This window comes from Gossypium hirsutum, chromosome A10 (assembly GCF_007990345.1).
Source record: "Gossypium hirsutum isolate 1008001.06 chromosome A10, Gossypium_hirsutum_v2.1, whole genome shotgun sequence".
NCBI lineage: Eukaryota > Viridiplantae > Streptophyta > Magnoliopsida > Malvales > Malvaceae > Gossypium > Gossypium hirsutum.
Genome location: NC_053433.1, coordinates 89,746,651 through 89,758,432, shown reverse-complemented (window position 1 = coordinate 89,758,432; position 11,782 = coordinate 89,746,651). Strand labels below are relative to the sequence as shown.

The following is an 11,782-nucleotide window of genomic DNA, read 5'->3' as shown; positions in this document are numbered from 1 at the left end:
AAAGTATCTAAAAATATCAAATTTAGATATTTCTACCCTGTCGAAGTAAGGAACTATGGCATATATGTTTGGAATAGATTCTCTTTTGAGAGAGTTGAAAAAGCTTTATCTCATTGAAAGGTTCTATACATCCACCCTTTCTCAACGCATTTCTTTAGACAAAAACTCTATTTTTTTAGCTTTTCGGATGGTAAATATTTCTCAGAACATGGAGTGTGAACCAAACCCATGTTTGAATTGAAATTGAGATACCGATCCAAGTTCTCCTCTTTTGAATCAGATGGATTCATATTTGAAAGACGTTGACAATAAGTTCTTTCAAAATTGACTATTTGTCCCACTATTAGAGGTGTTCTAGAAATGTTTGCAATCAAGTAAATAGCTCTAAGAACTAATGGATCAGATCGAATTGTAAACTGGAAAGATTTGTACAAGTTATACATTTCGTTACTACTTTGTAGAAAATCATTAGATATGAATATGTTAGATACATGCGACTCGATTGGTGAAGGTGAAATAGTATCTCTCCTCAAAAAAATAGTTTTTTTTACCACTGCACAAATACAATATTTTGTTGCAAATGAACAAGATATTGAGGAATTGTCCATAAGTAAAATTATAATTATTGATACAAGCCTTTTCCACATACAAAGGGAATCTTTTGTTACAATAAAAGCAGAAGTGATGTGGATTATTCAAGAATCAAAATAGATTTGCTTTATAAAAAGAAGATATCAATGAACTTCTATGAAATGGTTTCACGGGATTCAGCCAATTGTCTTGATCGTGGGATATCATTGAGAAATAGGAATCCATGTTATCAAAAGATTTCCTGCGATTATTTCTAGTATGGAATGAGTCAATCATTCATTTTGGTATCTTATTGACCAAAAATGGTGATATTATTTCTCCATTGATTAAGAATTTTAGTTTTTGAGAAGCATTATGATCATCCAATAAGAAATGTTTCAATTTTTTCAACTGAACATTTTGAAGACCTATTGGTTCTAACAACTAATTGCAAAGCTGATCATTCAGACATTTCAGTTCATAGATGTGGATCTCAGACCTATGAATGGGGATATTCCTGAAACTTACAAAGAAGAAAAGAAATGAGTTAGACAAAAAGAGAAGCAACTTGGACAAAAAGAAATGAAATGACTTAGACAAATCTTTTTTGTCGATAACCTCAAACCAATCAATCGAATATTGATTAATACGTAATTGATCGAACATTACTTGAAAATGATTCCTGAAAATTCTTGCTCCCATTGGACCATTTTGTATCTATATGCATTAGGATCCTGATTCATGAATTTCGAGAAATCAAAATAAGAGGATCGAACCAATTTTTATGGGAAATACTTGGACTTCTATCATAAACATCATTTTATCCTATTAATTTTTAGAATTAATTTTAGTTTATTTTCGGTAAAAAGAAAAAAAATGATTTTATTATCTAGGTTTTTATAGAAACCAATTTATTGGCCTTACTTTTCATGTGTTGACTCAAAGCCCGCTTTCTTCATTTCCACCAAATCCCTAAATTCTTCTGAATTCAATGGCTTCCAATTGTCTTCCATTTTCCCTCTTTTTTCAAGTCTGTTTCCAATTTCATGACAAAAAAAAAAAACCAAGTTATTTTTGAAAATAAAAATTTTACCGTAAAAGATGAAAGAGATTGGTGGATGTAATAAGACAAAACTGCCGTTCTCTTAGATTAATCTTCAAAAATCACCATACGCAACCTGCTCATGCCTTCCTATAATGACACTGTATTTAATACAAAAAAGGCCTTTCTTAATACTTCATAATATATTATAATAATGATAACATCCTTTTCCTTCGAACAGCTTATTATATACTACAATCCAAGCTATTGATGGAACTTGGAACGTTGAACTAGCCTGCACTTTTTTTTTTTTTGGCTAACAAGCATGGCCGCTCTTCCTCCCAACCCAGTGCCAGTGGCCTACCAAGGAGGCACACCAGCAGTCCCAGTTTGGCTAAACAAAGGAGATAATGCATGGCAGATGATATCCGCCACGCTAGTCGGCCTCCAAAGTGTGCCAGGCTTGGTCATCCTCTATGGTAGCATTGTCAAGAAAAAATGGGCAGTGAATTCAGCTTTCATGGCCCTCTATGCTTTTGCTGCCGTAGTTCTATGCTGGGTGATTTGGGGGTACAAGATGTCCTTTGGGCATAAGCTTTTGCCATTTTGGGGCAAAGCAGGGCCTGCCTTGGGCCAAAAGTATCTTGTAAACCAAGCACTTCTTCCCGCGACGACCCAGTTCTACGATGACGGACGGGTGGAGACAGCTATGGTGACTCCATTTTATCCTATGGCATCTATGGTTTGGTTTCAGTGCGTGTTTGCGGGGATCACACTAGTTATACTCGCTGGATCAGTGCTGGGAAGGATGAGTTTTAAAGCCTGGATGGCTTTTGTACCGCTTTGGCTCACGTTTTGTTACACAGTGGGTGCATTCAGCTTGTGGGGCGGAGGTTTCTTGTTTCACTGGGGAGTCATGGACTATTCTGGTGGTTATGTTATTCACCTTTCTTCAGGGATCGCTGGTTTCACTGCCGCCTATTGGGTTAGCTCCTAATCTTAATTTCATGCATGATGTGTGCCTTTCTCATCTATTAATTAATTCAATGCAGGTGGGGCCAAGATCAAAGAAGGACAGAGAGAGGTTTCCTCCCAACAATGTTCTACTGATGTTGGCAGGGGCAGGATTGTTGTGGATGGGGTGGGCAGGTTTCAATGGTGGAGATCCATATTCAGCCAATGTTGACTCATCTATGGCAGTTCTAAATACAAACATTTGTGGAGCCACTAGTCTACTTGTTTGGACTTGGCTTGATGTTATTTTCTTCAAGAAACCCTCAGTCATTGGTGCCGTCCAAGGAATGATTACAGGTCTTGTTAGCATCACTCCTGGTGCAGGTATTAACCACCCTTCAACTTGCATGCCGCGTCGGACAGATATTGACTAATTCCATGATTATGTAGGTCTGGTGCAAGGGTGGGCTGCCATAGTCTTTGGAATTCTGTCAGGTAGCGTTCCATGGTTCACCATGATGATCGTACACAAGAGATGGTCATTGCTCCAACATATTGATGACACACTAGGAGTGTTTCATACCCATGCCATAGCCGGGCTTCTTGGCGGTGTTCTGACCGGTCTCTTCGCAGAACCTCAACTCTGTGCGATGTTCTTACCTGTGGTAAACTCAAAGGGAGGCGTCTACGGCGGTTCTGGTGGGATCCAAATCCTGAAACAATTAGCAGGCGGAGCTTTCATAATCGGATGGAACTTGGTCGTCACATCAATCATTTGTGTAGCTATAAACTTGATCGTCCCGTTGCGTATGACGGAGGAACAGTTAATAATCGGAGACGACGCGGTGCACGGGGAAGAAGCGTACGCTCTATGGGGTGACGGGGAGAAGTACGATTCTACTAGGCATGGGCAATACTCTGATGATACCTCTCACAATAAGGCTTCAATAGGGGCTACTCAAGTGGTTTAATTGAAACTTTATAGCATCAAATATAACCAGGAGGTATACTTCTTGTACATGCTTATGAATTATAACGCTTGAATTCTCTTCTTTTTATCTCACAACAAATAAAATGAAAATTGAATTTAATAAAGTGAAGTGATATTAATTTAAAATAACTTCATACTTTTAACAACATATTATCTTTACTTCACTTATTGCTTAATTCCTATTATTATATTTAACCCCTCAATTTTATACTCCATTCATGGATGATTTGAATATACCAGTCATATCGTTTTTTAAACTAATGTTACATTATTTAATTAAATATATATATTTACAATTGTTACAAAAACTCTAAGATATAGATACCTAAAATATAAAGATCAAAATATGGCTTAGTGTTATAATATAAATATAATACCCCTAAAATATATTGATGGATAAACTCATTCAAAATCTTGTGGAATAAAGCCCTTGTTACATCTTTTGGGAGGATTGCTACATTTTTATGGAGTAAATTATGCAAAGTTGTGGTTATAAATAAAATTGCATTAAATAATTTATTCATGCATATTTTAAATATTAAAAATATATGTGATATTTTTATTTTATTTTTGATATTTTTATTAATAATTTTCAACAATCTTTAAATTGAAAAAATATGTTCAGATTCACATTCTCTTAATTGTTGTCAAGACTCAATCAATTATATAATTTTTTTATTAAACATTCATATCAATTTACATGCAATAATGGATGAATTTTTAATTTTTTAAAATTTAATCTGAATTTTAAAGTTGTGTAAAAATTAATTCATGCTTCAACGATAAATGAGTATTCTAGTTTTAAAATTAATTAATATATATAATAAGATTATGCATATATAGCAACCACGTAAATGTGGTAGCCTCCAGAAATGACAATTATTTATTTGTAATTGTCTCGGTGGAGAATGGAAGGGAAAGGCAGTAGAGGTGATGAAAGAAAGAAAAAATTTTGTGTTAAAACTTTTTTTTTTTTACATTTACAGTATTATATATAATATATTTATTGATTATTCCTTTTGCTGATATTTATATATGTTCATGTATTCATGTGTTACTTCTTTTTATTTTTATATTGCATTTTAATTACTTTTCATATGGTTGTGTTTATTTATTAATTAAACAAAAACAAAACTTTAAAGACAATAATTTTATTAATTATCATTTTAAGTTTAAATGATATTTTTTTTAAAAAATAATACATATTTAATTGATATACAGATAAGATATTAAGCTACGCGTAATTAAAAAATGAAAAATGAAAACAAAGAAGAAAGGTGAAAATAAAAAACATTTCTATAAAATTAATACAAATATGTTTATTTTATTAATTTTAAATCTAAAAAATTAATTTTATTATAATATAGTTTATTTTTTTTCTAAAGAGAAGAAAAGATAATGACAAAGGGAAAAAGAAAATGCGTGTGATACTTGTAATTAAGGATCAAATTGGCATGCTTTGAAGATTAATCCAGAATTAACCTCAAACATAAGACCCATAACGTTTTAAAAAAGGAAGAAAGAATACTGACATTTAACCCCAGTTCTACTACTTGATTGAACATTCCTCGAATCATGGTGACAGTAAAATACATACTACCAGACAATTACAGAGGAAAACATTACAACAAACATAATGGGAAATGTGACAACCACAACTCCATAATATCCCAATATTACTTTGATTTTGCTGAATTGCATGTGTCAAAGTTGTATTATTATTGAGAAAAAGGAGAAGCAACTTACATTATCTCAATGACACCTCGGCTGACAATTCTTCCCTGGTTAAGATCCTGAAATGCTTTATTTCCCTCTTCAAACTTGTATTTTCGAGAAACAGCATTGTTTAGATTGAAGATTCCTGTTTCTGCTAGTTTTACCAACTTTGGTAGATCCTGCCTTGCCCTCGCTCCGTACGAACCTATCACTCTTATCTGCGCCATCCCATTACCAAACATCACGGTTAAGTCGAAAAGGGTTTGTTAACCTAAATAACTTGCGTTCTTATTGGACTCAAGTCCAGGTTCAAACTTGGACAACCCTTTACTAAATCAAATGCAATGTTAATGATTAGATTTTTCAATTCTGTGTGAAAATATAAGATTTACATAGTGCTCTACAAAGTCATCATTAGTTAACAACTTAACAACATAAAGGGGAAAAAGTTACAGTGAACAAGTGCCCTATTCTCTCTGACTCTAACCCAGTTTTACAACATTGAACTGTTCAAACAAATGCTACTTGTCCTCTATCATCTTAGTTTCTCTCCATCTAGCAAAATGTTAATATGTGATAGAAAAGCAAATAGACTCAAATAATAATTTAACAATATCCATCATAATTTGCTAAAATTTCAATAATCCAACTCTCAACATACCAAAAGTTATATTCCAAAGAAATAAAATAAAAATTAACATACCAAAACTTGAATCACATTCCTTTTGACTAAATTCTCTAGAACGTGATCACTTTCCATCATACCGAACACTAGACAAGGTTAGGAAAGTTTGAGCAGGCTTCCAGTTCAATTAGATATTACCACTTCTAGTTATCCTTTTGGTCTTCTAGTTCTAGTAATGCGTGTTGATTTAGCTGTGAAATCGGCCTTTGATTAGTACTTTTAAGCAGTCCCTTAGCTATGCTTCGTCTTCTTATTGGGGATTTGTGATCTTTTGATCAGGGTATGCAACTTTAAGGATATGGTCTTAGATCAACTCAAGTATGATGACTTATAAGTGTTTGAAGAGTGGTTGGTAGTTGCAGTTCAAAAGAATTTTCGGCTCCAAAGTCAGGATCACAGAACTAAGAATGGTATGGTTTTACCCATCAGTTTATGGCACCAGAAGAGCCATGCAAAGTATCAGGCATCAGATGATTATGTTAGATTACGGTTCTGAGGAATATTTGAGATCAGCTCATAGCTGAAGAAAAAGCTATTAATTATTTATATTATTTTATTATTTCAGTTTTATTTATTGATTATTGGGCAAAGGAATTGATGGCTAGGACTATAAGTTATTTCTGGAGTTTTAATCTAGGGCTTGGATTAAATCTTTATTCGTAAACTAGCATAAATAAGTTGTAAAATAGATTTACAGCCACCTTATTTTCTTTGAATTACTATACTGCAGAAACTATAGGCTCTTATAACCCTGCATTTCGGGAGTTCCAACTACTATCTTACTTGTTTTCCAGCCTTCAATTCCACTGATTTGCTTTTATTTTCTCCCTAAACCTCGGCCATAGCTCTGGTATATAGATAATATTTTAGGAAGATAAGGTAGAAGATCTACCAAGATTCTGGAGAGTAATTCTAACACGTTGGATTCGAAGGATGGTTGTATCCACCTTCAATGTGCTTTATAGATTATATAGATTGCCCATATCAAGTCAATGGAAATAACTAAGTATTGGAATATGGAGCTCGTAACTATAATTAAGTAGTAATCTAGGGAAATGGGAGATGATTTGAGGGCTGTAAATGAAATTTACTTGTATATTGACAAGAAAAATATGTTTTACCTTTCTACGAACAAGTCGATTGATGTCCACTTCACCAATAGCCCCAGCTTTTGAAAGTCCAATCATCACTGCTTTTCCACCATCCCTTACACTTTGTAAACACTGCAAAAATGTTTGAGGTTTCCCCAAGGCTTCCACAGCAATGTCAACACCTGGTCCTCCAGTAATTTCCTTATCAAAACAAGTAATAAATGCCTTTAAGTAAAAATATTTATAATATAAAATAACAACAATAACAAAGAGCAGATCGAATTAATTTCAAACATGCATTGAGAAAATAGTCTGAATTAATTTCATAGCATGAAAACTTCATTTAGGTAAAGTTAGTAGTCCTAAAGTGGAAATTTAGCTAAAAATCTTAGTTTTGTTCATGTGCATTTAGAGTGCCCCATTGCCCGTATAACTGAATTCAGAACTTTCTAAACAACAGAAATCAAGAACCAGGGACTGTGTACATACTTTAATCCGTTCAATGGCATCTTCTTCTATTGCATTTACTGTATGAGTGGCACCCAAAGTCTTAGCTTTCTGCAGTTTATCATTCTGAATATCCACAGCAATAACTAGAGAGGCGCCAAATGCTTTTGCTATCTGCAAACAACTGAAGCAAAAATCTTGTCATTACTATGTCAGTTTTTCTTTTTGGCCAATATACAATTCCTTGATATAAAAAATTTACCAGTATAGAATTAAAAACAAATGACTAAGATTCAGAGTTAGGAGTCCAGATTTTGGACAATAACCTTTACCCACAATTGTTTGGGGTTGCAGAAATTGAGGACAAACAAGGAAACACGTTTAAGGTCATTTAGACAAGCAATTACAAAATTTGGAAATGTCTTCATGAGAACATGAGATTTAATGAGAAAGGAAGACAGCAGAAGTCATTCCTGGAAACGATAAAAGAAAAGACCATGTTTTCACTGAGCTCACTGAGGATATTGTCATAAACAGGAAACAGTGGCACAACATGATAGAGAACTGAGCATGGTGAGAAAAGGCCTGGTTCGTGGTTCTCATTAGTTATTCTAACATCATACCAAGAGGGGATGTTAAACTTCAGCAGAATTCACAGGGTAGATTCATTGGCACAACCCTAAAAATCAATAACGATCCCTGAAACAAACAAATAAATTAAATCCAATTCAAAGCCCAGCACAAACAATGCATATAACACAAAGGTGAAGATATGAAAAACTAAAATATTTTGGCCTTATCAATTTTGAAAATTATATGGCACACGGTTCTTACTGAGTAATGGTTTTGTTAGGTGTAAGACATTTTACATGACGGATACTTCGCGATTCCAAGACTAGAAACTCTAATTAGATTAGAGTCATATTCAAAGCTATTTCATGCTACTGATCATGACTTTCCGAATCCGCCTTTTTCCTGTTTTCTTCAAATTTCAGCAACAGAATCACAATATCCTAATCCCAGCTCAAGTTTCTCACGCCTTAAATTGTTACCCATCATAAAACCTTAAAACCATTTAGCTTTTGCACAAAATCTTTTCTGTTTTGGCCGTCTACATTAGTATAACATCATTCATAGATCTTAATATTTGGAGGCTGCTGTTAGTTGTCACCTTTAATCTTTAACGATTCCGGGACTTAGTTGTCAATCCAGCTATAATAAATTTTTTCTGATATCAACTAATACGGATTAAAAATACATTTTCGGCAATTAAGACTTGAAATGGCAAGTTTTCCCAATGAACTAACAATTTCTTGGCAGTTCTATGCTATTGCATCCTCTCCCTCCCTTGCTGCTCCCAGCTAAACAGTTCACTGCCCACCGTAACCAGGAAAGAAAAAGAGACAGAAAAGATAAATTGGAGCAGAACGGATGTCCATTCCATGTTAAGAGATGTTCATACACAGTACACCCTACCTCAGCGATGTGCAAAACTAACATATTAGAAGCACTGTCCAAAAACCTTAACCAAATATTAATTATTAGAGTAAATAACCTTTGGTCCAAAATCCCCTTGTTGCACGAGATTAGAAAGCCATTATTTGACCCAATTTCTCATTTTATTTCCCCGTGAAGGACTTCTGAAAATAGATGGTAGGAGTACCTAATTTGCTTTTTGTGCAAAAACACTTTATTTGTGAGATAGGTCCAAAATACAAATAGTAAAGAATCACATTTAGTGAGAAATGGCTTCCAAGTTAACTAGGTAAACTTCACTTGCAACATAGATTCAAAAGACATACAGTACAAATATAATTGCCAATAATCAAGATACGATAATATTATTTCCAAGTTGGCAATAGAAGAAGCCAACAGAATACTCTAAGGTTTTCTGGTGATATGCCAGTTCAGGTGTTCAGCTAATTTCTTTAAAGATTGGATTAAGTTCGGTTTCTCATCCATGAATTTTTAACATAATTAAAAATCTCTCGTTGTTTTGTGCTAAGCTTCTTGTGAACTGGAAATAGCTTTAACAACCATTTTATTCCTGTACAACTTAATATATAAGTTAGCCTGAAATCCATATGCATGGTGTGCATCTATCTTTATCCTCTAACAGTTATGCTATCATTTATGCTTTCTTAGGACTCCTAGGTGCCTTTTACACCTTGTATATTGAAGACAAACACACTGACTTTTTCAAAATGACTAGTCAAACCAATTATCTTGTTTCAAAATCAGCTTAATATATAAGTACCTTGAACCAACACCTCCGACTCCAATCACAGCAATGGAATCCCCAGGGCAGACCTCAGCCGCATGTCTCATGGCACCATATGCAGTAAATACAGCACATCCTAAAATTGCAGACTCAGTGTATGGCAATGATTTTGGCAAAATAGCTAAACCATGTGCTGGAATGACACAGTATTCAGCAAGGCCTCCCATGCTATACATGTATACCGGTTTTCCTACACAAATAGCATAACTTCAGTTATTCAACAATGATGTCAATAGTATGCAGATAAAGTTACAGCAAAAGAGCAAACTGATGCGTAAGATGGTTGACACGCTGCAGTTAAAAGGCATTCAAGAATCAAGAAGCACATAGACAAAATTCCGGATAACCATGCTTTCATTGAGAGAAAATGTAGCAGGTTCATCATAATATAGGAAAATTAATAATAAAAGTACCACTGTTGCGGAGGAAAAGCCGTGTTTCCCCATCATAAAGGGTCCCCTTCGCTCGATTATAGGAAAAGAAGTCTTCACATAAATCATCATGGCCCTATCTCCCAAAAACGAAATGATAAAAAGATTGTAGTTGTCGTGATAATTGAATTGAAATGCAAGCATAGCATCTCAAAGCAGGGTACCTTAGAACAGAAGAAACAGTTACCACAAGGCATGATAAACGCTCCCACCACTTGAGATCCAATTGGAAATCTGAGAACAACCAAAATGAAAATTATAAAGTCCATGCGGCCGCCAATCTCTATCTCCACCAAAAACAATTGTGACAGGCATAACTTAATGAGAATGTGCAAAGAACATGAATGAATGCAAGAAAAAGAAGTGATCTCATTCTATACACAGTAGAAGTAAAGAATGTAATTAAAACCTTTCGATGATTTTGCGATCGGTAAGTGGCCCATGTTCAACGATTTCCCCCGTTACCTCGTGCCCGATAACACAAGGACTAGAAAATGGTATTTCGCCTTTTATAACATGAAGATCAGAGTGGCATACTCCACAGGCTGTAACAAAAGAACCCAATGGAGTTGACCCATTTCAAATCTTGGTGTTTCCTTTCACAAGAAAAAGAAAAGAAAAAAAGAAAAATACCCTTGGTTTTAATAAGAACTTCTCCAGCTTTTGGACGAGGCATATGAAATTCTTCAATAGTGAGGGGGGTGTCAGGTTCCCAGAAGACGGTCCCTCGCATATATCCACCAGAGCTGACATGATAAGCAGCCGAAGATGATGGTAGGCTCCTCTCCGCCTTGTCGATGTTGTTAGCAACGAGATTCGAAAACCAACGAGAGGACAATAAGATGGTAGGATTGGTGGGTTTAGAGGAAAGCAGGTTCCTGGAGATGGCAATCCGACTTAAAATTGATGGAAAACCCATTATTATTCTTGTGATCTAGTGGTGGAAGTTGACAATCGGCGAGCGGAGCAGTGGAATGGAGTGGGACAGTGGATGGGACTTCTTAGTTTTGACTTAGTACCATCCTAAGGTCTTAGCTGAGTTTCATCCGCCACGTCACCATTTTTGGGATAATTATCCTCGTCATCACGTGTTTTTTACGTGAAAGAAAAACCTACCCAAAAAAGTGGTACTATAATAATGGAGATACCAGTATTCCTACCACTATAGTTGTTCAAATCTTTTTAATTATGCAATAGTATTCAAACTTATTATTTTTTTATTTAGGGATTGGAGAGAGATTAAGAATATTTTTAGTTATTATGTTAAAAAGAATAAGTATAATTAAAATAAATATATATTTTTTGATTTACAATTTTATCTATTTTTATTTAATTGATATAATATTATAGTTTTTTTTTGAGAAAATAGATTTTATTTTCATATGGTATAATTTATATAATATATAAAAAAATGTAATATTTGTTATATTGTTTTTTTTTAAATGGATCATGTTCCGATTTTGATATTAAAGCTAATTTTATAACTTAGAACAAGACCTTCAAACTTATCCAATGACTTGGTATTAATTCAACTAATTGGTTTGATAAATATATTTTATTGAATAGAATATCAC

The 11,782-nt window shown here is 34.2% G+C and overlaps 2 protein-coding genes across 2 annotated transcripts; one reads left to right on the top strand and one right to left on the bottom strand.

Moving 5' to 3' along the window:
* The first annotated feature begins 1,765 nt into the window (after window positions 1-1,765).
* On the top strand, window positions 1,766-3,686 carry LOC107896862 (ammonium transporter 3 member 1). Its single transcript, XM_016822159.2, has 3 exons — window positions 1,766-2,597; window positions 2,665-2,950; window positions 3,017-3,686. The coding sequence occupies exons 1-3, from the start codon at window positions 1,938-1,940 to the stop codon at window positions 3,535-3,537; spliced, it is 1,467 nt and encodes a 488-aa protein (XP_016677648.2). The 5' UTR covers window positions 1,766-1,937; the 3' UTR covers window positions 3,538-3,686.
* A 1,399-nt stretch (window positions 3,687-5,085) lies between these two features.
* Window positions 5,086-11,304, bottom strand: LOC107896861 (alcohol dehydrogenase 1B). The gene is made up of 8 exons (XM_016822158.2): window positions 10,842-11,304; window positions 10,618-10,753; window positions 10,373-10,442; window positions 10,191-10,284; window positions 9,754-9,967; window positions 7,539-7,680; window positions 7,080-7,250; window positions 5,086-5,491 (listed from the first exon to the last, which is right to left on the bottom strand). Exons 1-8 carry the CDS (start codon window positions 11,125-11,127, stop codon window positions 5,300-5,302), a joined length of 1,305 nt encoding a protein of 434 aa, XP_016677647.1. The 5' UTR covers window positions 11,128-11,304; the 3' UTR covers window positions 5,086-5,299.
* Between the last annotated feature and the right edge of the window lie 478 nt (window positions 11,305-11,782).